Source organism: Gadus macrocephalus, chromosome 18, assembly GCF_031168955.1.
Source record: "Gadus macrocephalus chromosome 18, ASM3116895v1".
Lineage (NCBI taxonomy): Eukaryota > Metazoa > Chordata > Actinopteri > Gadiformes > Gadidae > Gadus > Gadus macrocephalus.
Window position 1 is genome coordinate 16,004,227 of NC_082399.1, and position 26,033 is coordinate 16,030,259.

The 26,033-nt window shown below is 50.2% G+C and overlaps 1 protein-coding gene across 4 annotated transcripts in view; it reads left to right on the forward strand.

The window, feature by feature from the left end:
- Positions 1–627: 627 nt before the first annotated feature.
- Positions 628–26,033, forward strand: part of si:ch73-103b11.2 (early endosome antigen 1) — a 52,435-nt gene continuing 27,029 nt past the window's right edge. For 2 of the 4 annotated variants that reach the window (XM_060036672.1, XM_060036670.1), the window contains exons 1-8: positions 628–1,433; positions 4,467–4,544; positions 5,772–5,837; positions 19,370–19,521; positions 21,227–21,311; positions 22,909–22,962; positions 23,881–24,148; positions 25,171–25,333. In XM_060036672.1, coding sequence (XP_059892655.1) covers positions 1,314–1,433; positions 4,467–4,544; positions 5,772–5,837; positions 19,370–19,521; positions 21,227–21,311; positions 22,909–22,962; positions 23,881–24,148; positions 25,171–25,333 — 986 coding nt within the window. In that variant the 5' untranslated portion in view covers positions 628–1,313. The remainder of the gene's footprint in view (positions 1,434–4,466; positions 4,545–5,771; positions 5,838–19,369; positions 19,522–21,226; positions 21,312–22,908; positions 22,963–23,880; positions 24,149–25,170; positions 25,334–26,033) is intronic. The other 2 variants (XM_060036671.1, XM_060036673.1) reach the window with 2 other exon arrangements.

Genomic DNA, 26,033 nt, shown 5'->3' on the forward strand with positions numbered 1-26,033 from the left:
GGTAGTGCAGTATGCCTGTTGTAGTAGTAGTAGGCCTAGTCTACTATGCCTGTTGTAGCAGCAGGCATACTGCAGTAGTCGACCTAGTCTAATATGCCTGTTGTAGCAGCAGGCATACTGTAGTAGTCTGAATTGTCTACTATGCCTGTTGTATAGTAGGTCTAGCCTACTCTGCCTGGACATAACGCAGTGAGTAGGTTAAGCCTGTTTCATATATTTACAGGGTGATAGGAAATAGGGAATGATTTAATGCGCTGTTGGCAATAGATAGCAAAACAGAATTTTCAATCATAATCTGATTTAATACCAATCTAAACTCCAGATTTTTTTTGTCTCTTGTAAAATAAGATAAACAGCCATTTTACTAATAAATGACGTTGGTGAAGAAAAAAATAACACCTTGCCGGAAGTTGTTGTTGCCATGGCGTTGACATAAAGGCCCACCCGAGACGCACCGGGGGGTCGCAGGCATGGACCTATTAAAGAAGGCCGTTTGCAGGACACGTCACAACATGCTCTTCCCAGGAGGAGGAGGACCCTCCTATCTTGTTGGTCGAATTCGCTGCCGATCATCCTGCTTCTCCTGTAGCCCCGCCTCGTCATTCCACTGCCTGTCTGTCCGAGGCTGGGATCTCTACGAAAATACCCCTAACCCCCCCCTCTGAGAACAGAACAGCCATACTACTGCGAAAACGTACGGAACTGAGAGGCCATGAAGCCCGCGACATGATCCAGCGCGCAGCGGGGATTGGGACGTCGGAGCGTGGCGCTGCGAGTCGTGAACTCCCGTCAGGAAGGAGAGGACTTCACGACACCAGTGCGTAGTGGTGCCGAGAGACGGGCGGTAACGTGGAGCCCTGATCCGACCGATGGAGCTGACGGGACCGCTGCGGGACCACATCAAGAGGCCGACACAGGGTCCCCTGTGAGACCCCCTGTGAGGTCCACATCTCCCCGGAGGAGGAATCCCCCGACGCCCAAGCGGTGAAGGGCTGCACGACTCGTCGCGTCCGCCTCGGAAGACGTCCTCCGCTTTACAGACGTTGTGTTTTCTCGGTTCCCAAAGTTGGGCTCTCTCTCAGTGAGCAGGCAGGTCCCGCCGTTGGACAGGGACTAGGGTCGGTAGTACCACCTGGACCGTGGAGGTCCTCTCCATGGAGGCCTGGATGTCGCCACACTTCAACCCTCCAAAGATTACTCTGATTCACAAAGTTGCGTAATTATTGCATCGCAGCATTCCGCGGTTTTTGAGGAACTCTTAGACTTTGTTTTGTTGTTGTGTTGTGGCCCAAAGTGTCTACTCCACGTCCATCATGTCATCTAAAGACGGCACATGTCGGAAGTTTCAAGCCAACATCTTCAACAAAAGCAAATGCCAGAACTGCTTTAAACCCCGAGAATCGCATTTGTTGAACGACGAGGATCTGAACCAGGTAAATCATTGACCTATGAGCAATTAAAAAAAAAAAAAGAAATAACGATACTGTGCCAAATGCCACTCATAATAACAACTCATGATCATTATTCGCTTATGAGGTCAGATGTTGACTCGGAGGGCGGGGTAATTAATTGGACGGGGATCATTAATTGGACGGAGTCCTAATTGTGTTTACATACCTCTGGTCTGTTGTTCATATAAATAACTATCCTATCATCCGGGAAATATGTCTTTACGTTCATTTCATGGATGATCATGATAATGATGATACTACTACTACTAATAATAATACCCTCATAATGACCTTTTGGACCCAAACTGTCAGCAGTTCAGGACTACAATTAGATTCAGTTTTGATTCAGTCCCTCTGTTATTAACTGTAAAGCAGAAGTGCGTTGGATTTATTGGACCTGACTCAATGCATGACTAATTATTATCATTACTATTATTATTATTATTATGACATAATGGGTTACTGACAACAGATCTGTTTATAGGCTTCTGGTATTTATGATACAGAAGAACCACCTCGTGTTTCATAGGAAGAACCACCTCGTGTTTCATAGTTACTAACTTCATATCTAGTTACAGGAAAGGTTGACTAGAATGAGTAGGATGAATAAAAGCATGCCCACTACTGTGGGTGATTCTACCTACGGCGGAATCTTTGGAGCCTCCATAAAGCTAGTGGTGTCCCTGGGACAGCACCCCCGCAGACATTCTTCCTGCGGTGGGACAGTAACGGGGCGGCCAACAACACGCAGGCCTGAATGACAGCCTTTAGCCAGCCGAGGGTAAAAGCTGACCTAGTTCCAGCGCCTCAGGAACGCCACTCAGGAGGACTTCTCTCAGGCCTCCCAGGGGAGACAGAGCGAGAGAGAGAGAGGGGAAGGGAGAGAGTTGTATTTCCTCTGCTAATCTCTCAAACCTCCCTTCTCCCTCGCCTCCCTCATATAGTTTCCACTTCCATGAATATAGTGGAAAATAACTATCTAAATGCAATGTTTGTACAGTTGTGGGCCTATATTATGCTGGCTGTCTCTTTTCTTCTTAATGGGAACGAATTAAATTCTAAATCTACAAGAAATGTAGTCATATGTTATGGCTCCCTGATTCATGTAGTTTATTATGTAGTTTCTCAACATTTCAAGAGTAGCCAATGGACACAAGGGAGCCTACACCATTGGCGATGTATGTGAGTTCCACATGCATAAATCCTGATATCTCATAGAGGTATACATCATATTATGGTATGGGATGGTTTTTGAACACATAGCACATTTAGGTTGTATACTGTCATACCATAATGGTCATACATAGTGATATGGGGTTATAGGCTGTCATCACAACATAGAGTTGTATGCTCTAAAATCATGGTATGTATACTGTAATGTAGGGTGCATATTAATTAATTGCATATTAATTGAAATGGAGATTATGACCGCTACAATTAGCTAATTTTGAATACCCAGAAGCTAGAATCGGAATATCAAGAAAACGCAGGGTACATTACATTATTATTATTCTGCGTCACAGAATATTAACGGAATCTACTATTTGTTAAACCCATCGAATAACAACACTCAGAAATTCAGGCCAAATAATGACGATCCTATTATCGTGCAGCCCTACTGTCATAATTATATTCATATTATTCGTTAGTCATATTGCTAAATAGTGTTGTGTAGCGTCATATCATGATTTTGGGTTCTTATTGTCATCGCAGTATAAGTTAACTTGATAGCTATGACAGCGTTTTTGTGGCTGTTTGACCTTGAGAGTGTTGTATTGTTAGTTTCACTGAGTTTGTTTGATTAGCCGTGAATCTGTGATGTGTGTGCGGGTGGGGCTGGGGGGGGGGGGGGGGGGGGGGAGGGGGGGCACCACAAGGTCAGCTAGCCTCTCCCAGCACTGCTCTAACTAACGGCTCAATCGCAGGCTTAGAGGAATTAGCGACACGGTTTGGTTTGTTAAGGTGTTTAGCGTGTTGACGCTTGGATTTGTGGAGCTCGAACAGACTAGGTTCCTCTAGTGCTGCCTTGACCAATGGGCCGCAGCGCTACAACCACAGCCCGCTGGTGGAGGTTTGGATTAGTGAGAGCTTTGGGAAACGGGCCCTTGATGAGTTCTGAACCCTGGCTGGCATCTTGTTCTTCATCAACCCTCTGCCCGTCCACCTGCCGTCCAAATATGAGACACACACACACACACACACACACACACACACACACACACACACACACACACACACACACACACACACACACACACACACACACACACACACACACACACACACACACACACACACACACACACACACACACACACACACACACACACACACACAGCCTTCTGTCCGTCAGCCTGATCCTGAAGCCTTCTGACTGTCGGTGCAGCATGCCTTCTTCCTGTGTTGTCTCCCTTCTAGCTGAGCCTCGGTGTTGTGAAGGATACATTTTATTTATTGTACTAATAGAACAGCATACGTCTCGTTTCTTCTCCATTCAATAGGCCTGTATAACTTTCTAAGGCTTCCATCTAAAAAGCCTTCATGGTTCACTATCATCTGTTAGAGCCGTCTGAAACGGTTTCATTTGATTTGATCTCAGGTTACACACCAAACATGTTGAACGCTTGTTTTCATACAACGGCATATCGTTGGCCTTGGTTAAGCAGCATCACCTTATGACATCGCTGGTGTTCTTCTGGACAGGATAGTCTAGTGGTTCGGGTGTTTGACTCCTAGCCAAAGGGTTGTTTGTTTGAACCCTGCTGTCCACCTGGCACTGGATGCCCTCACCCCTACCTGCTCCTTAACGTAGAACATCTAACGTGTACTGGTCCTGTAAGAATTGCCCATAGTTAGTTAACTGTACAGGATATAAAACAAAAATAAATGGACCATTTTGAAATAATAAATCTGTGCTGGAGTTGTCCAGCATGTAAACGGCCTCTAAAGGAGGCTAACCCTAACCCTATCACCTCCTGTCCCCCCCCCCCCCCCCCCCCCCCCCCCCCCCCCCAGGCAAAGCCAACCTATGGGGGATGGCTGCTCCTTGCTCCGGAGGGAACCAACTTCGACAACCCTCTCCACCGGTCCCGGGTGAGTATGCTGCTGAGTTCTCACGTCCTCCCAGGACAAGCACACTACTGGCTACAGTAGTCCGCCGGCTACTGAAACTGTTGCTGCTTACCTCCTGTGGGGGTAACAATGTTTTGGGGCTGGTGTTTAATCTCGGGGTTTGATGATTTAGTCTTGGGGTCGGTCAATCCCAAGGTTTCTCTCCCTCCTGTAGGGTTAGGGTTAGGGGGGTTACTCGTGTCAATCACACTGGTTATTGCCAGTTCAAACGGCGGCATTGGCCACACAGTACGCCAGGCCTCACTCTGAGCTCTCTGAAGGGGCCTGCAAACTTATCCCAATAAACACCATCATACCCCAGCATCAGGACCAGAGGGCCTGACCCTAAGGGGGTGCTTGCTGTTTTTTGTATGAGTTCATGTTGGCTAACTCCGGTCAACATTCTGAAGATGGGTGTTGTTGTGTGGAATATAATTAGTGTTCAGTGGCGCTTTAATGCATGCTTCTGTTGACGCTCCTAGCATCTACACAGTGGTCTACGAAGCAACACAAGGAAGACTACTGGGTAACTTGTGTTCTTGCCCGAGGGTTGGTTGATACAACAGGGGGATTAGCAATTGACGTCTATTGATGTTATTCTGCATGGCAAAAACCAACCCATCAATTAAAAATGTCAAACGACCGGCTGACGCATGTGTGGCCCATTTATACGACGCGAGTGGTGAGCATAGCCGCTGATTTAAGGTTAGCGCTGATCATTAGCGTAGCCGCTAGGATTTAGCTCTGCTTGTTAGCCTCCTGCACGTCGAACACGGCCTACCAGCAGACCGGGTGACGGGCGGTGCTGTAACTGTGGTGGGATGAGAGGGGGCATTTCCTGTACTCAGTCCAAGGAAAACGGCTCGTTCTCAGGCGCTGTGCAGCCCAGTGTTGGAGGGGGGTCTCTGGGGGCCTCCCTCTTAGCTCCCCTGGTGGGGCAGGGAGGAGGGAAGTAGTTAGTCTGGGGTTGAGGGGGTGTGGGAAGGTTCCTGTTCCCAATGGACCGCTGATGGCTTCCATATGACCCTGGGATGTGGGGAGGGAGGAAGGGGGGGAGGGGGGGAGGGGGGGAGTGATTGCGACTGCTGGAACATTCAACTCTGTGAGTGGGGATAACATGGTGTGTGTGTGTGCGTTGTGATAATGTCTGATAACTCTTCATGTGAGAGTATAACAGCTTTCCTAAAGTCTCTCTCTGTTGTGACGCAGAAATGGCAGCGGCGTTTCTTCGTCTTGTACGAGCACGGCCTTCTCCGATACGCCCTGGACGAGATGGTGAGTAACCCAACAGTTTCACACCAGTTTACACCCAGTTCAACTTCGTTCACACCAGTGCCAACCAGTGCCAACCATTTCCCACGAGTTCGCCCAGTGTGTGTGCCAGCTGTGGCGGTGTGGTGTGTGCCGAGCGTTGACGTGGTTCCCGGTGAACGCCCTGTGGGTCTAAAGGTGTGGAGCCGGCTGCAAGCGCCTCTGTTCCTCCTGAGCGCTGTGTACAGTCTGGCATTCCTCAGGTCGACACACGCTCATGTAATCACCCCTCCTCCATGACATCAGGTGTGTGTGTGCTCGTGTTTGAGCACTGTCAACAAACCACAGTGTCCCGTGGTCACAGACCGCTAGGCCGGCCGGCTAGCTGTGTTAGAGGCCGCGCCGCGGTCGCCGTTGAGGGTTGTTTGCACTGTGTGTGTGTTCATTAGCATTGCTAGCCTGTTAGCACAAGCCGAAACGTCCGTCCCCAGAGTCTGGGGAACAGGACAGACGGGTGCTGTCCTCTGGCTCCACGTTTGTGGGTTCCTCTGTGGTGGACTTTCTTCTTCAGGTGTGTGTGTGTGTGTGTGTGTGTGTGTGTGTGTGTGTGTGTGTGTGTGTGTGGATCCGGAGCAGCGGTGTTATCTAACGGAGGAGCGGGCGGAGGTCGAAGTGGAAGGCTTGCTTTGTGTTCAGCGTGTGTAGGAGTGTGTTTCTGTGTAGGCGTGTGTTTGAGGTATGAGCGTTCTATTACCGTGCCGGTGCTGCAGTATGTGGTGTTTTTGGAGGGGAAGTGAAAATGTACTATTGACGTCGGTACTGGTCCACTGTGTAAACAAAGGGTTAGGTATACTAGTATACTGGTTCTACTAGTACCAGCTTGGTTGTAGCAGTACTAGTAGTGTCAGCTGTCGTTCTGGCCGGAAGCATCTCTCAACACGCATGAGATGTTCCCTGGTGCTATCACTGGCTCAAGTCTCACCCTGATGAGGGGGAAGGGAGGGGTGGAAGTATGGGGGGGGGGGGTAATTACAGAGAGTAGGACAAGATAAAGATACCACAATGAGGAAGGGGGTGGGGCTCTATCTCCCCTCTGCATCAGGTCTCTCATCTCTCCATCGCCTTTGTATACATCATCAAACAGGGGGGGTTTAAAGATGGAGATCTCAAGTGTTGCTAAAAACAGAAGTGATGCGGGCCAAAGATCGCTCTTGTGGTTCTCACTCACTCACTCACTCGTTCACTCATCATGTGTTTTACATATCTCAATAAAGACGGCTTAGAGCAAACAGCGGTAACCAGTTAGGCACTGACGGCAAATACTCCTTCTCTTCTCTCTTTATTTGAATGCAGATTTGCAATCATTTGACTCGCTTTCACAGGCATCACCATGACAACACCACCTTAATGCTGTAGGGAACAGCCGATAGTCCTGCTGCTGGTGGTCTTTCACAGGCATCACCATGACAACACCACCCTAATGCTGTAGAGAACAGCCGATAGTGCTGGTGGTCTTTTGCAAGCCATGCATCTCTCACACACACACACACACACACACACACACACACACACACACACACACACACACACACACACACACACACACACACACACACACACACACACACACACACACACACACAGAGAAAGACAGTGGTTTCACCTTGCTGTGTGCTTTCTGAACAACACAATGTTAATGTGGTCAGATGACCATGTGTTACGCTGCATTGACACCGTCTGGGTGATCGAGGGGAGGTTTCTCGGCGTGTAGCGTCCACCACCCATGGGTCTGGCAGAGTCTAAAGACTGGGCCGTTTGGGCTGTGAGGCCGCCCCAATATCCAGGGTTTGGGGCAGCGCTGAGTATCCGTCCGCCTTGGTGGCGCTGTTATTGGTTCATTATTGGTCAGGGACTGGGCCTGCCTCCCCAGGGGCTGGTGGGTCATCAGGGTTTCAACGGGACCGAGGCCAGGTGGATCTGTAGAGAGAAACAACCTGACCCCCCCCCACCAACTCTGGGTTATCCCAGGAAGCTAATGTACGTCCCTGTTGAAAATATGGTGGCATGCTAGGTTGGGCCCTTGCTGTGTTTGGGCCTTGATGATGTAAAATGATTGTTAATTTGATAAAAAAACAAAAGATATGATGGAATATTATAATTCATTTATTTGAAAACATCTTGATAGAATCAGAGTCTGGGATATCGGAACCGTTTGAACGTTCTTGAACGATTTTTCCACCTCGAAGGTGGTTGGATAATTGTAACCATAACCATTCTATGTTCCTACTAATCCATCAGTTAACATATTGATCATCATGGCATGCTCTGGAAGCATCACAGTCTAGAATCTAGATCTTTCTCCCTGAGTGCATCTAACCACAACCCCAGGTTTCCATGGCAACATGTTTTTCTTTTCCATGTTTTTCTTTTTTTCTTCTTTTTTCTAATCATGGTGTGGGCAACATGTGACATGGAAATGTCCTCCCTCTTTTGTAAAGACCTGTCTCTGTCTCCCTGTTTCCCTCTCCTGGCTGTACGCCTCTGCTTCTCTCTTGCTATTCAACATGGATAGAATGTTACAGAATGTTCCTGAAGCTGAGTGCTGAGCCAAGGTTGAACGCTGTTGTCTTGTTGGTTCTACAGCAGATCCACACAGCACTCTGTCTCTGTGTGTTTCTCGCTGTCCTCAAACCCAAACAGTACTCCATGTCCTATGTCCAATTGGATTTGAGGAGGAGTTGGTGGGAAACAGTTTGGTAAGAAGAGAGATACAGATGTCTTACTTTGAGAACATTAAGAAACAATTAGATGGCAGAGTACATCGAGAGAGGTTGTTTTGGCAAAGGGTCCTCCATGTCCTCTCAAACTAAGCAGATTGTTGTCCTCAGAAGGCGTGCGCGTGTGTGTGTGTGTGTGTGTGTGTGTGTGTGTGTGTGTGTGTGTGTGTGTGTGTGTGTGTGTGTGTGTGTGTGTGTGTGTGTGTGTGTGTGTGTGTGTGTGTGTGTGTGTGTGTGTGTGTGTGTGTGTGTGGTGGGGGGGGCCGGCCCAGTCTGCTCATGGCCCTTCACACACACTCCCAGCGTGTAGTCTAACCCTGAACAGCAGACTCCCTAACACGCCGGTGATGATGTTCATGAGTAGGACTCCCCTACCTGCTCCTTGCTCATATGTATCTAAAATGAACGATGCAGGTCGCTTTGGCTCAAAGCATCTGCTTAAAGACTCAAAAATGAACAGTAGTTCATGCAGACCATAGGCCCTAATGGACCTTACCTGGTGTTTGTGCCAAGTCTCCGTCTTGTACCATCTCTACCCATCATCTGCTTTCACCACAGATATTCACTTTCTTTTTGAAATGTCTTCATTTTCAAATACATGAGACACACACTCATGCACAACATTGCACCCACACATTCCTAACTATACCTAGGTCCATATCACACACAACTCTTCACACAGAGAAAGATATGCCCACACATCCCTAAACACTTGCGCACACATGCCACCTACTCACACACATTAACACCACATCGCTGGCTGGTGGAGCACCTACTTGTAAGAGACTCCTGTCAGGTGTGTGTGTGTGTGTGTGTGTGTGTGTGTGTGTGTGTGTGTGTGTGTGTGTGTGTGTGTGTGTGTGTGTGTGTGTGTGTGTGTGTGTGTGTGTGTGTGTGTGTGTGTGTGTGTGTGTGTGTGTGTGCACAGTGATGGAGCCCTAACGTCACTCGTCTTGTGAACTCTTGCACAACTGTTACTACCACACATCACGGCGAGTGTGGGCATAATTAACAACACACTAAAACACACAGTGAGTGCGAACATAATATGCACAGTGAGTGCTAGAGATACTAGCAGATAAACAGTAATGCCCACTAGCATAGTGAGTAGAACTAGTACAGTGAGCACTAGCACTAATCATTGCTAGCTAAATAAGCACTTACGCAACAATCCCAGTGAATGCTATCCCAGTGAATGCTAGCAGAGTGAATACAAACACGGTGTGTGAAGCAGGGCCCTGGCTGTGAACACGGCCCCCTCGCAGCCCCTCTGAAGCAGCAGATTGAGGCTATTTTTACCAGATAGCGAAGGGCCTTTTGTCCTGCCTCTGCGTGGGAATGCAGAGCAGAGTGTTCTGGCTTTACTGCCGAGCGGAGGGAGGAGGGAGGAGGAGGGGGGAGGGAGGAGGGAGGAGGGGGGAGGGAGGGAGGGGTGCTGTGGTGGTGGAGGCTGATCTCTACTCAATTAGTGTGTGTGTGTGTGTGTGTGTGTGTGTCTGTGTCCGTCCGTGTAGCCTCTGGTTTAAGACGTGGTTAACTAGTTGGATCAGGTTTTAAGCCTAGATCTAAGAAATGTACAGTATTTGTTAAGGGGTTGCTGGTCGAAGTATGGTATCAGTCTGTGGATGTGGTATGGTTGGAGTTAGCTTAGGGTTAAGGGACCGGGTAAGGATTAGGGTCTTGCTGTGGCAGACTATTCTTAGTAGGTAATGGGGAGAAAGAGTGGGAGGTATAGATGGCTTGGGTTAGGAGGAGGTTAGGGTAAGGAGGGTTGGGTAGCGAGTGGGGCTGTGGTAGGGTAAGGAGGGTGAGGGTATGGAGTGGGGCTAGGGTACTGGGGTAAGGAGGGTTAGGGTTAGGGTAGAGAGCGAGGCTGGGGCACTGGGGTAGGGTAAGGAGGGTTAGGGTAGAGAGTGGGGTCGGGTGAGGAGCGGTAGGGGAAGGCGAGCATGGCCAGTCATTCCCATGGTCCTTTAGGGCTTTGTGCGGCGATGAACACTGACCCCTTCTGTAATCCTGGGCTGTTTACATTCCACCAGATCAGTTGGTACTGGGGTGGGAGGCTTGGGGTTACCAGAGGACTCCCACACACTCGGTCTCCCCCCGGATCCAACCATACCCACCCCCTGACTGAACCCACACTCGGTCAACAAACACACCCCCGGCAGCAAGAGGGTCTGTTGATAGAAACGTAGCGAAGACCAGGGTGTTCAGAGGGGATTTGGGGCTTTGATTCGTCTACGAAGCCGTCGCATCGGTTATGTCTTCGCTCTACGTCGTAGTCTCTATTTTTTTCTCCATGTTCTAAGTGGGTTCTCAGAGCAGGTTCTGGACTCGGAGAACTGCCTGAGTTCTTCATGGTGCTTCTGCCTGGTAAACCTGAAGGCCATGTTCTAATATTCCACACGTTCCAACATTCTTTGTATTCCAATGTGCTAACCATCTCTATGTTCCAATGCTCCCGATATTCCCTATGTTCCAATGTGCTACATGGCATGTTCTGCTGGATTGTACAGCAAGACCACGCTATCTATTAACTTCAGACCTGTTGGTCGGCACTGGCTTATCTCTTAATCTCTCTCTCTCTTGCTCCCTCTCGTTCTCTCTCTCCCTCTTTCACAGCCTCCCTCTCACTCCGTCTCTTGTTCTCTCTCTCTCTCCCTCGTTCAGATGAAGTTCTTATCGGCTCCGACCGCCTCTGTGTTGCTGCTTTCATCGCTAGAGTCAAAGCAAACATGCTCCACCACCCTTGACTGGCCTCAAGTAAACCATACTAACCTCTCCCCATTCACCCTGCCCACACTAAACTAAACTACACTAACCTCTCCCCATTCACCCTGCCCACACTAAACTAAACCATACTAACCTCTCCCCATTCACCCTGCCCACACTAAACTAAACTATACTAACCTCTCCCCATTCACCCTGCCTACGTTAAACTAAACTATACTAACCTCTCCCCATTCACCCTGCCCACACTAAACTAAACTATACTAACCTCTCCCAATTCACCCTGCCCACACTAAACTAAACTATACTAACCTCTCCCCAAACACCCTGCCCACTGTTCGAACGTGTATTGTTCAGAATCATTTTTAATAAGTTCTCCATTTCTGCACAAGCCCCTCCTTCTCCCCTCCGTCATCACATGACTCCAGCATGACTCCTTCTCTTTATCTCCCAGCTCTTTCCCTCAGCTGTTTTCTTTCCCCCTCTTGCCGTGTTTGGTTGTGTGAGCTGTTCCTGGAATGCAGGAGTCCTGAGATCATGCTGCTGCCTGGTATACGTGTAGAGAGGACTCCCCTCAGGAGTTCTCTATCCTGATTGGATAAAGTGAGAACCTGGATGCCATAAAACAATTGTTTTTATTGAGTGGAAGGGCCTGGGAGACCTTTGTTACCGACCAACCTGCGCTATCAAACTATCAAACCTGTGTGTTAAAGTTGGCCGTCCAGCTGCTGTCCAACATGGATTGGAGACTCTGGGGTACGGTGTAGCCACTGCCACTCTGGGGTACAGCGTAGTCACTGCCACTCTGGGGTACGGCTCCTTCACCGGGCGGTGAGACCGACTCCTTCACCGGGCGGTGAGACCGACTCCTTCACTGGGCGCTGAGACCAGGTCCTTGGCCAAATGCAAGGCTCAGACGCAAACTAGCCATTTCTGATTTTTGTTTAGAGGATATGGCGGCCTTGACTGTGATGGATCTCGGGCTCCAGGGCTTTAAACAGCCGGTAGGTTTGGAAGGCTTCTTTCTTCAGGATGCCTACAGGTACACCCGGGGTCATTGGGATTTGAACCCAGAAACCTTCAACAGTGTGTGTGTGTGTGTGTGTGTGTGTGTGTGTGTGTGTGTGTGTGTGTGTGTGTGTGTGTGTGTGTGTGTGTGTGTGTGTGTGTGTGTGTGTGTGTGTGTGTGTGTGTGTGTGTGTGTGTGTGTGTGCCAACACGCTTCGTTTGGTTATGGGCAGAGTGTTATCTTGCATGTTTAGCGGTGAGGGAGGAAACTCAGGTGGACACAGAGAGAACCCCCCCCCCCCCCCCCCCCCCCCCCCCCCAAACACCGGGAGGCCCGTGGAAAGGCCCGTTCTGAGAGCACTGCTAGCCAGCCAGCCAACATGAAACCCCCTGTGTTGTGCTGGGGTTGGCTCAACTTGGCTGGACTGCTGGTGGGCCTGGAGGATCAGGACCCGGGTGGTGGTCCTGCTGCACCAGAACGCCCCCTGGTTGTCCCAGTGCAGCGCCGGAATGTGTCCTTATAAACCCAGAGGAGAAGCACATCCCTGCTGTTCCTCAGCCAGTGGAATACATTAGAATATATTCAAGTTGAACTTCTTTCAGTCGCTTTTGAAGTCTTTTTTTACCTTCAGTCTTTCAGTTCCTTCGTTTAGTTTTCTTTTTACGATCTTCCAGCTTTGTGTGTGTGTGTGTGTGTGTGTGTGTGTGTGTGTGTGTGTGTGTGTGTGTGTGTGTGTGTGTGTGTGTGTGTGTGTGTGTGTGTGTGTGTGTGTGTGTGTGTGTGTGTGTGTGTGTGTGCGCAAACCAGACTACTCATTTCTTTTTTTCAGATAATTCACTTTCACTCACCACTCTCTCTTTCCAGCTTTCACTCTTTCTCTGTCTCTCTCTTTCTGTCTTGTCTATAAATCACCCCCCCAACTATAAAATCTTCTCTCACAGCTTTTCCAAACCCTCCGAGCCCCAGGGGGTGAGAGAGAGAGAGACAGAGAGAGAGAGAGGAGGAGAGCGAGGCTTCTCAAACCAATAAAACCAGCCGGGAGGGAGGGAGGGAGGGAGGGAGGGAGTCAGTCTGTCAGTCTGTCAGTCAGTCAGTAAGTAGGTGGGGAAGGAGGCAGTCAGACTGTGGCGTGGAGGTTATCGGGAGTCAGCCCTCCCCAGCAGTCTTTCTGTAATGTGGGCGTTACCGTGACAACCGTCCTACTCAGCTGCAGCACCTCAGTGAGGTTGGCTGGTCCTCCCCCTAACCTTAGCCCAGCCCGCACCTGTCAAGGCAGTCCATCGGATGGCTACTAAATGGTGGGAGGTTCCAGGTGCTGAGCGAGTTGAAGACGTGCCTGTTCATGTGTTCATACTGCAAGGAAACAAATCTCAGACCTGCCCATTTGCCTTCTCCTTCTCTCCTAAACAAGCAAGGGAAATCCTCTTTGGAAGCAAACTGACCCGGATACCAACGTCCGAGTCAGTGATGATGATGATGATCCTTCGTCATCATAATAATGACAACACTGTAAGCACTATTTATCCGCATGCTCCTTCAGAACAGTTTTAGATTGTCTCTCTGCCCACCTCGCAGGAAGGCCCACAGATGGCACCAGCAGCCGGGCTCTTGTTGTCGTCTCTCTCTCTCTGTCTCTCTGTCTCTCTGTCTCTCTGTCTCTCTGTCTCTCTGTCTCTCTGTCTCTCTGTCTCTGTCTCTGTCTCTGTCTCTGTCTCTCTCTGTCTCTCTGTCTCTGTCTCTGTCTCTGTCTCTGTCTCTGTCTCTGTCTCTCTGTCTCTCTGTCTCTCTGTCTCTCTGTCTCTCTCTGGCTTGAGCGGAGGATTGGAGCAGCTTCTGGACCAGTGCCTGATCCATGCTGGCCCAGAACCAGCCCAGTCTGTTAGCCTTCTACTGCAGGGCTGCATGTGTGTGTGGGACTGCCGGCATGTTAAATGCTTTGCCCTGATTCAGTGGACCCGCTGGGTGTCTTGAACCGACCCTTACTGATGCTCTGTACTGCAGACTCAATGTGTGGGCCAGGGTCGTCCCGGGGTCACGGTGCGCCTGAGGGGCTCTGTGTTTGAACCCTGAGGACCAGTCCATCTGTGGTACATGGGTATGGACTACTCGCTTGTGGTAAAATAACCTGCAAAATGGCTAAATAGTATTTGTAAACGGTGAATGTATGTTGTACTGTGCACCGTGCACAAAATAACAAGTAAGCTGATGTGTGGCAAACAATCACGACTTGGAGTGTGTGTCGACTGAGCGGGCGTAACCATGGTGATGGTGACAGTATGAAAATGGGCGTACAGTGAGTGACGGGAAGCTCTGCTCGAGGAGACAGAAGGGATTGGACAAGTCTGGGCAAACGAATCACTCTCACACTCTTTCTCACACAGACGCGCACACACACACACACACACATTATCGTCCTACACACTCAGATCATCATCCTCCTCTTCCTCCTCCTCTGCTCACTGTGATTGGTCTCCTGTTGGATCTCTCTCGCTCTCTCTTGCCTCCCGCTCCTCACCTCTCCCGTTCGCCCACGTGAAACGTGCATGTTCCCGAACACTCCTCCGCAGCACATTGTGTGTTTGACGATATAGATAGTAGGGCTGGGTAAAAATATCGATTCATCAATGCACTGCAATTTATTTGTTCTCGATTCAATTTCGATTCAGATTTTTTTTATTAATCGATTATTTCCATTAAAAAAAAAGCATGCTCAGTCATTGTAATCTAGAAGCGAGTATGCCTAAATGTGCATGCCCTTTTCATTTGTCCATGTTATGATTCTTACTTTTATGCCGCAAGTTTAGCTCAGGAACAATACTATACAATGGTGTATTCCCTTTTTTCTAGTTAAAGTACAATGAAATCGTTAATTCATTTTGAAATGGTTAATTCTAAATAATATTTAGGTATTTTTGTCAGCTGCACGTTTTATTGAATCGATATCGAAGCAATTGCATCAATATCGAATCGATATTGAATCAAGACCTAAAGCATCGAATTGAATTGAATTGTGAGGTACTTGGCAATACCCAGCCCTAATAGATAGATATATAGAGATATACATGTGTACTATGCATACTATATGCTGTATATGTGAATACTGTAGGCTGGTCATGTGACCAATCTGGACATTCTTTTGGCAACAAACCCGACCAAATATCTAAAATAGGCAATGCTGCGTTATCATTAGCATGTCTGTGTGAGATTATTAACATTGATTAGGTATCTGTGTATTGTTCATTACTACAATGTTATTCAGGCAAAGCATGTGGGCACCTGGCCCGCCCTTTACAACCAGTTCTGAGGATGGTTTGTATGGGTCTCTGGAGGGCGGGTGGGTGGGTTGGTGTTTGTGGTTGGTTGGTTGGTTGGTTGGTTGGTTGGGTTGGTGTCTGTGTGGTTGGTTGGTTGGTGTCTGTGTGGGTGGGTTGGTGTCTGTGTGGTTGGTGGGTTGGTGTCTGTGTGGTTGGTTGGTGTCTGTGTGGTTGGTGGGTTGGTGTCTGTGTGGTTGGTTGGTGTCTGTGTGGTTGGGTTGGTGTCTGTGTGGTTGGTTGGTGTCTGTGTGGTTGGTGGGTTGGTGACTGTCTGTGTGGTTGGTGGGTTGGTGTCTGTGTGGTTGGTTGGTGTCTGTGTGGTTGGTTGGTTGGTGTCTGTGTGGTTGGTGGGTTGGTGTCTGTGTGGTTGGTTGGTGTCTGTGTGGTTGGTTGGTGTCTGTGTGGTTGGTGGGTTGGTGACTGTCTGTGTGGTTGGGTTGGTGTCTGTGTGGTTGGTGGGTTGGTGTCTGTGTGGTTGGTTGGTGTCTGTGTGGTTGGTGGGTTGGTGTCTGTGTGGTTGGTGGGTTGGTGACTGTCTGTGTGGTTGGTTGGTGTCTGTGTGGTTGGTGTCTGTGTGGTTGGTTGGTGTCTGTGTGGTTGATTGGTGTCTGTGTGGTTGGTTGGTGTCTGTGTGGTTGGTTGGTGTCTGTGTGGTTGGTGTGTTGGTGTCTGTGTGGTTGGTTGGTGTCTGTGTGGTTGATTGGTGTCTGTGTGGTTGGTTGGTGTCTGTGTGGTTGGTTGGTGTCTGTGTGGTTGGTTGGTTGGTGTCTGTGTGGTTGGTTGGTTGGTGTCTGTGTGGGTGGGTTGGTGTCTGTGTGGTTGGTTGGTGTCTGTGTGGTTGGTTGGTGTCTGTGTGGTTGGTTGGTGTCTGTGTGGTTGGTTGGTTGGTGTCTGTGTGGTTGGTGGGTTGGTGTCTGTGTGGTTGGGTGGGTGTCCGGTTTTGGGTGGGTGGGTGTGGGTGGAGCAGGATCCCTATCAGTGTTGGTTGGGGGGAGCTAGTGTGTTTACGTCTTGTTGTCCACGTCACTAAGGAAGTGGGGGCTAATTGGCGTCACCGCCGGCCAAAGGATGAGTCAGAGCGAGCCAGCGCCAGCTGGTTCGCACCGCTCTTCCCGTCAGAGCGGGTGGAGGACGCTGATGTCAACCTGGCAGCACCCCCAGACGCCCGTGGTCCCCGCCTGTCAACACACAGGTGGTGGAGGTGGTGGAGGTGGTGGTGGTGGAGGTGGTGGAGGAGTAGTGCTCTCATATTGGGCTGTCATGAAGCTCCCAGAACGATACCAAAGATCAAGGTTCAAGATTAAATATAACCCTTTAGATAGGAGTTCAGGTTAGGCAAGATACAGGAAGATGTAAGACAGTTTATCTGGACTGCATACCATGTGCGCGTGCGTGTGCACGTGTGCGCGTGCGTGCGTGTGTGTGTGTATGTGAGAGACGGGTCCTTAAGGTCAGGAAGGGGTTAAACAGGTCATTAAGGAGAGGTAAGGGTTAAACAGTACAGAGACAGGTCATTTAGAAACAGGTAGGGGTTAGACAGTGAATACACAGACAGGTCATTAAGGCGGGATAGGGGTTAGCTCTGGGTGTCCTGCTCTCGTTGACCTATCCTCTGTTTATAGACTCAGGGAGAGTGTTTACCAGTGTGTCTTGGCACTGTGTCCGTTGGCCGTTAACCAGAGAAAGTGGTTGCGTAATCCAAAGCCGTGATGTCAGCACCGACCAATGAGCACAGGCGCAGCGGGAGTCTGTGTTCGTCACGCGTGTGTCATCCGTGCCTCACCGGTTGATAAGAGGTGACATGCCTCCTGGCAAACCGCAAGGCCACACACCTGGTATATGTGGCCACACCCACAACACTCACTGGCCACGCCCAGAACAGATGCTGCTCCACCTGAGAAGAACAAGGAGCCAATGAATCAGTCGCCATCCGCGTCCCCGAACAGACCAGTGACTCTTGGTTCTCTCTGTACCTCATTGGTAGCCGGTGACTGACTGGCTGACTGCACTGTTCCTACTCCACAAAGGGCCCCTTTGTGCAGAGAATAGTCCCTAGTAGAGGGGTCCAGGGGCCGGAGAGGTGTGTGTGTGTGTGTGTGTGTTGGGCCGGAGGGGCCTCTCCGGCCAAGTCTGCTGGAAACAAACGGAAGCTGCTTTCAGTTTTTCAGCGTCCTCTACATGTTCTATGTGCCCTGTGCATGTTCTCTGTGACCTCTGCATGTTCTGTGTCTATGTTACGTGTAGCCTGACATCACCAGACCAATTCGACAATGCGTATTCATCTGGAACCTTTTTGTCCTCTCTCTGTCTCTCGCTGGCTCTGTGTGTGGGACCACCAGTTCAGCAGATTATCCCCCCCGTCTGTCGGTGCCAGGAGCACCGTCATCTCAGGCGGACGTGTCTCTCCCAGCTGTCCTGGGCCCCTTGGCGGGGCCCTTCCTCTGTCAACCCCAGCTGCCCCCTCCCTAGTCTCTGGTTCCTCACATCCAGAGCCCCTCTGCCCCATAGACCCCGTTCTGCAGGGTCAGGGGGGCAGAGTGCTGACTAACGCATTGTGAGGGGCAGTTGTCGAGCAAAGACCGAGGAGAACCCCCCCAATACATAACAGCTTCTGCAGTCGTAAAAACAACACCAAAGAAGCTGTTATTAGAATAAATGTTGAGTCTCTGTTGACCAACAGCTGGTCATTAGCATCGATACGGCAAAACAGCAACTGTAGATGCAATGGCCGCGCGTTGACTGCAGAACTTAAAGGTCATGGGTCATTCGATCCCAAATGTCCACAGTCTACCTAGCATCCCTGAGCAAGATGCCCTTATCCCAACCTGGGTCTTAATTACCTGTGACTTGGTTTGCTGTAAGTGGCTTTGGGTAGAGGCATCAACAGAAGCAATAGTCTTGATTCAATTGTTTGAGTTTACGCTTGTGTCCGAAATGGCATGCTAGCATACTAAATAGGATGAGAGAGTAGTATGTAATACATCCAAAATCAACTTTTTAATGTTATTCTCGTCCAATCCCGTGCGTGGTCTTGTAGAACAGTAAGACCCGTACCACCACAGTATGCCTGCAGAAAGCATGTCTTGGGCTCGCATATCAATGGTGCGCCAGCCTGAAGATCAGGCGAATCCGGGAGCTCATGTTTCATGTACTCTGGCTGGTCTGGCCCCCCTCCCGTTCAGTGACATTTCCAGAAAACCCAACTCAGTTCGGGCCAATCACAACCGTTGATCTAATACGGGGCGGGTTTAGCAGCTGGCTCTTCAGAGCAGCAGCCAATGGGGGCGCTGTTGAGGCTTGATTTTCATAAAAGACCAAGATATCTGCCGCTGACGTTTCCCGAGTTTCGTTGCTCATTGTGGTCTGCGCCCGTTGAGAACGAAAGAAATTCAAAAGGAGCATATAGGTTCAGACTAACATTGTTGTAGAAATACAAGAATCTGAAAATTATAATTAAAATGTTATAGAATATATCCAATATAAAAACCAAAGCTACTAAATAGATGACCCACATTGAGTAAGTTACGATACACGCACACACAGTTCTGGAAGAGTTTTAAAACCAAACCCGGACTTGATAAGTGACATCCTGGCATCGTCATCACCTTGTTCTGTCTCTCCTGTGTAGGTAGTTGGTTGATATGTTCTCTCTGGGCTCCTCCTGGCGCTATGAGTCCGTGTTCCTGATCCTAGACTGATTGAAGCCCTCCTATTATGCCCCTCCAGCCCAGCACCCTGCCCCAGGGAACCATCAACATGAACCAGTGTTCAGATGTGGTGGACGGGGAGGGCCGTACCGGACAGAAGAACTCCCTGGCCATCCTAACCCCAGAGAGGGACCACTTCGTCCGCGCCGAGTGTAAAGAGATCATCAACGGGTAAGAAGACCACCACCCCATGGGGGGTGGCATCTTGCTCAGGAGGTAGAACTGGTAACCTGAAGGTTGCTAGTTCGATCCCTGGCTCCTCCTCGCTGGGTGTCGAGGTGTCCTTGAGCAAGACGCCTCATCCTCACTGCTCCTGACGGGTTGGCTGTCACCTTGCATGGCTGACTTGCATGGCTTGCATTTCTAACCAATGGCCATTGGTTAGAAAAGTGCTGTATAAATGCAGTCCATTTACCGTTGACCATTTAAGCCTTCCTTTGGCCTCTGTTTGAAGGATGTCCCTGTCTGGGTCATTTGGCCTTTTGGCCCAGAATGTGTAATGTGTAGAAATACTGACCAAATGGTGTCTCTATGTAGAGGAGTCCTGCTGCTCGTCTCCAGGGCAGGTTAACACCGCTAGACACGCAATCAGACCGAGATCAAGTCTTAAGTAACCCGCGTCACTTTGCTGCAATTTAGAGCGTGACTATTTGTTGATTACCCAAAAGGACCAATAAATACAGACTTCCAAACTACATAAAGTTGAATCCAGCGCTATGCTGCTTTACCGCGGTTTGTTTTGATGTTGGTTCCTGGGCTGGGATTAAAATATGATGATAAAAAAAACGATTTTCTGATTCAAATTGCTCTTCATTTGAGTGATCCAATATCCGATTAATTAAAGTCCCACATTTGGCACCTGACTTCTGTAAAGGTGAATCCTTCTTGAGGCTCTTGGAGCCCTCTCTTTTTATTTTTTTTTAAAAAATCCAATATGAATAAAAACTTAACTTATTTATTTAAATTGCAGTAAATTATCCTTGAATTGTAAGGATTCCACACATAAATATATATTTTTTATATGGCATCATTTGTTTTTCATTAAACAATATCACATTTCTGCACGGATATGGGTATGGCCCATATCATGCTCTGGATCACATTGGCACCAACAAGCCATATCTGACCCTTCTAGAGGTGGAATGATGTGGGTGTCTACCCCCTGGTGGTCGTACCAGGGAGTGCTAATCCACCATCTCTCCTGGTCCTTATCGGACCCTTATCCCCTGAACTCCGACCCTTAACCCCTGAACTCTGACGTCACTCCAACCCCAGTGACCGGCTGATAAACACACACATTTATACCTTCTAAAATAAGAATGCCTAAAATATATACGTATTTAAAAACAAGTATTCCAAAACAAGGATACTGAAAGAAGAGTTGGCCTGCCGCAAAACCAGTATAATTAAAAAATGAACTGACTTAAAAACTATAAGATCACTTCATCAAGTGTACACAATTTTTTTTTTATTTAAAATCCACTCTCATGTTCACTCCATGGCAGAGTTTGGATCGGATTATGTTGGATCAGATTAGACTGGTATTATATTAATCTACAAGGGAAATGTACGTGTAATAGCAGCAAAAATATCAGAACATGCTTGTGATTAAAAAATATGATGAATTTTGAAAGATGAAGACATTTGCCTTTTTTAAAAGGATAAGCAGCTCACAGGACAGCCTCTCCCTCCAGAGAGACGTTATGAACGCAACGCAATAAGGGTCAGGAACTGAGGAGACAGATCCACAGAGTTTATGTCTGCAATGTGAGGACGATGAGTAGATGGAGGTCCAACCTGGATCTATTGCCTCTCCTGTCATCCTCCTCTTCCTCTCTGTGATGAAGGTGTGGGCTGTGTGTTCTGGTCTCTACAGGTGGCAGGAGGCATTGACTATCTACCCCCGAACCAACAAACACAACCTGAAGAAGAAGCGCAAGGTGGAGCCCCCCACTCCCCAGGTAATACCCCGGACCCTCCCTGTCCTCTCCAGGTGATAGCCTGACCCCCACTCCCCAGGGCATACACCGGACCCTCCTCTCTTTCTCCAGGTCATAGCCTGACCCCCACTCCCCAGGTCATACACAGGACCCTCCTCTCTTTCTCCAGGTCATAGCCTGACCCCCACTCCCCAGGTCATACACAGGACCCTCCTCTCTTTCTCCAGGTCATAGCCTGACCCCCACTCCCCAGGTCATACACAGGACCCTCCTCTCTTTCTCCAGGTCATAGCCTGACCCCCACTCCCCAGGTCATACACAGGACCCTCCTCTCTTTCTCCAGGTTATAGCCTGACCCCCACTCCCCAGGTCATACACAGGACCCTCCTCTCTTTCTCCAGGTCATAGCCTGACCCCCACTCCCCAGGTCATACACAGGACCCTCCTCTCTTTCTCCAGGTCATAGCCTGACCCCCACTCCCCAGGTCATACACAGGACCCTCCTCTCTTTCTCCAGGTCATAGCCCCAGGTCATACAGCGGACCTTCCATGTCCTCTCCAGGTGATGCTGTTTTAGCCTAGCCCCTTCTTTCTCCAGGTGATTGGCTGCGCCCTTTTTCTACCATGTCACTAACAACTGATGATCCAGTTATCATTTAGCCTCATTATAAGAATAGGAATGAATTGGTTTGTATGCTTTAATGATGAAAAGTTAAGCAATAGAGACCTTTAATACTAAGGCTAGATGTTTCAAATGGAACAAGCAGAGACATGCTTCCGTTTCTACTCGCAGCTCTATCGATCAGCGATACTTTACCTCCGACGTTAACATCTTTGTTCGGTATAACAAAGCAAAATGAATTTTTTTTACGACCCTCTGGCATAATCCTTTGGACCCCCTGCCCGGACCCTCAACCTCAGCACAGCAATGCCCCCCTACAGATAGACCTTCAGAGCAGGGGGAAAGGGGGGTTCTACGGTCACTCGGGTGTTGACGTCCACGGCCCTGACGAGGAGGCGTCCATGGTTCTCCGTACCTGGCGGAGGTGCAGGGTGGGGTGGTTCACGTGTTTACCTTCTGGGAGGGTCTGGCTGAAGCAATCCCAGCGCATTTCGAGGAACAGGCCCTTCACTTTCCTCTCCTCAGAGGGCAAACGACACACGGAACACTCTGCTCTACTTCACACGTTGATACTAGAGTGGATAGAGACGTAACGATGCACTTAATTAATGTCACACAGGGAATGATGGGTTCACTGCCGAACGAACAGGACAGGAATAAGACTGAGAGTCCCATTAATGACAGCACTTGTAATAATTACAGTCGTCTGAGTTATAAAGAACAACTAAACAGTCAAATCCAGCCACATCCACAGCACCACCTGGTGGTTGAATGCTGTTCTTTTATTTATTTTATTGGGGCCTGAAACTTCCTTCCCGTCCATGTTATGACCAGTGGGTTTGTTTGGCGCTATCTAAGCCATTCAGAAACCACCTGCAGTATTCGTGGTCAAACCTTCCACCCCGATGAGAGTTCTCATAACAGAGGGAAATAAGTTGTATCTTGTTTGAACTATTATTGGTCAGTTTAACCAATAAGGTGTCTTATTATTGGCAGGACACCATAACTCCAAACGGTCACTTTTCCACTGAAGAGTTGAACGGGCACGCTGTGAGTTGTGGCTCTAAACTCGTTCTCCCCCTGTGCTGTGATGGTTGAATCCCACATCTTAATCCCCATCTTAATCCTTATCTTATCCTGATTCTGATCACAATCAATCCTGGTGAAGGGGTGTTCTCGACCTGTGTTCTCCTCTCTCTCCCTGGCTCTGATGGTCCGTCTGTCTGTCTGTATCTCACTCTGTCCCTCTGTCTGTCTGTCTTTGATTATCTGTCTGGTTCTCTCTCTCTCTGTCTGGGTCTCTGGGTCTCTCTGTCTTACTCACCCTCTGTCTGTGTGTCTTTCTGGTTCTCTCCATGTCTGTCTGCCTTCCTGCCTCTCTTTGTCTGTCTTTCTGAGTGGCTTCCTGCCCCCCTGCCTGTGTGTGTGTGTGTGTGTGTGTGTGTGTGTGTGTGTGTGTGTGTGTGTGTGTGTGTGTGTGTGTGTGTGTGTGTGTGTGTGTGTGTGTGTGTGTGTGTGTGTGTGTGTGTGTGTGTGTGTGTGTGTGTGTCTCCCCCTCTCTCCTGTGCCTTGGAGCTGTTGTGTTAGCAGATGTGGGTTGGCAGAGAGCTAATTAGTCTGTGTTGAATGTGTGCACGTGTTGGTGTGTGTGTGTGTGTGTAATTCAGGTATGTCTACCCTCAAAGAGCTCTTTGTTCTTTTGTCGAGTTGTCCTTTCATTCTCTTATCTTTCTCTCTCTCACCCTGTCGCGTTCTGTGTCTCCTTGTCTCCTTTATTAAAATGTACTGGCCTGACAATCCCGCTTGTATTGCCACGGCACACAAACCATGTAATAAAAAAGAAAACCTTGTCACGGTCGTCGACCCCGTCTCGTTCTGTCCCTCTCTCTGGTGGGGGCGGTCCTCTGGTCACCTCCTCTCACCTCTTACACGTCACCCTCCTCCTCCCCCTCCTCCTCCCCCCTACAGGAGCCTGGCCCGGCCAAGGTGGCGGTCACCAGCGTGGGCAACAGCGGGGGTCTCTGCTGGGGACCGGGGGGCGGCGGCGGCGGCGGCGGCGGCAGCAGCATTGCGGGCGCCGAGCGAGTCCCGGCCACCCGGGCCAGCCTGTGGCAGGACGAGGCCCCCGCCCGCTGGTCCCGGGCCCCGGCCTCCATCCCCTACAGCCGCAGCTCGTCCTGCATCAGCCAGCTGGACCAGCCCCAGGACCGCAGCGGCGCCCCCGCCACCCAGGACGGTGAGCCGGCAGGGGGGGGGGGGTGGGCTCGGAACAACGTTTCAACTGGCGTGCTGGTCGCACTGTTGTCAAACATGGCCGATTTAGACGGGGACTCGCTAGTGACTACTTATGGTCTCTGAGATGTTAAGGGGTCGAGTTTAGTGGAGTACCAGCCAACACACTCATAAAACATGTATTCAGGTTGAGAAAGGAAGAGAGCGGTGGGGGGTTTAGAATCCGTTGATCCGTAGAACGCTGTAATCTGTTGGACGCGCTTCAAGAGGTCCGCATCAGCCCAGGGTCAAAGTTGAAATGGTTGGAGCGGTGAGTGCAGCGTCCTGGTGGAGAAACGTTCAAATCCATGAGTATACATGAGCAGGGCTGGCCCCGCCCACCATGAAGGCTCAGCGTGTGGTGACAGCTTTAGAGTTCAAGAGGTCACGAAACCCCAGAGCTGAATGTCGATGAGTTGAGTTAAGTTAAGGTAAAGGGCTGGTGAAGCCACTTTTTCAGCTGGAATTGGGCTGAAGATTTTGGGCCATAGGTTTGGGCCAAAGGATGAATGAGGTGTTGCGCCCCACAGCAACTTTGTGATGCTTCTTTAGTACCGACGTGGTGTATCATACACCGTGTATGGGCGATATAGTGAGCGACGTTGTATATGAAAGCACAGTGGCGTTACACTGAGAAGCTTCACCCTCAGTCTGATGCGGACATCCAAATAATCCGCCGCTCGGACCCTTTTTTTTCTCCACATCCTTCGGAAGCCGAAGCACGCCGTCCTCAAAATCAATAGCGTTCCAAAAACGAGCTCCACACCTCCACGCACACCGTGGCGTTGTACTCCAGGTGTTCCGAGACGCCTAACCCCCTCTTGTCTACACAGCCCGGGCAGAGCTCCACACACCCACAAACCCCTCGCTGCTGAGGTCCCTTTGTCGTGACGTCTATGAAACTTTCAGTCAGCCCCTTCCCGAGCCCTGGTGCTGGAACAGGGCCCTTTAACAACCTCTTCCTCCTCGCCCCCTGGGTGGTCGCAGACGGCGCGGTGGTGGTGGCGGGCGGCGGCCGTAAGCCTCGCGTGGAGAGCGGCTACTTCTCCCTGGAGAAGACCAAGTACGAGCCCTTCGACTCCCTGCAGCACCCCCCCCAGCACCTGCCCCTCTCCGCCGCCCCCGTCCCCCCGGGGACCTCCAACCACAGGTACGCCTCCTCCCCCTCCCCGTCGGACCCCCCTCCCACCCCCCCCTCCCCAGAGCCCCTCCCCCCTCCGGGGCCCCTGCTCTCCCCCAGCTACTCCACCGTCAGCTCCTCCCAGAGCTCCCTGGACTCTGAGCCCAGCAGCACGGGGCCCCCCGGCCCCGGTGTGGAGGGGCGAGGAGGTGGAGGAGAAGGTGGAGGTGGAGGAGGAGGTGGAGGAGGAGGTGGAGGAGGAGGCGGCGGCGGCGGGGGCCGGGCTGGCCGGGAGTACGCGGCGCTATCGGACGTCCCTCGCGCGCGGCGGCTGAACTACCGCGAGGCGTTCCGCTCGGAGCGCAAGCGGCAGGAGCTGCGGGCGCGGACCCGGAGCCCCGGGCGCGAGGAGGTGGCGCGGCTGTTTGGCGAGGAGCGCAGGTGAGACGTCCGGCCGGCGGCGCGCGATGGCTTTAGGGGAGGCGCTGCTGTAGCGTCTAGAGCAGCTGTTCACCACGGGTTGGGTGTGTAACGTCAGGGTGTGTAACGTCAGGGTGTGTAACACCAGCAACACGTGCTCACCACACTGTTGGAAAGAAGAGCGTTTGACCCAGTAACACACAAGGGAGGCTGAGAACCTTTTATCTACGCATGCAATCGACACTGGAGTAACCGCTGCACCACCTAGTCTAAAACACAACTACACAGAGTGAGAAGTATCTCAAGGGTA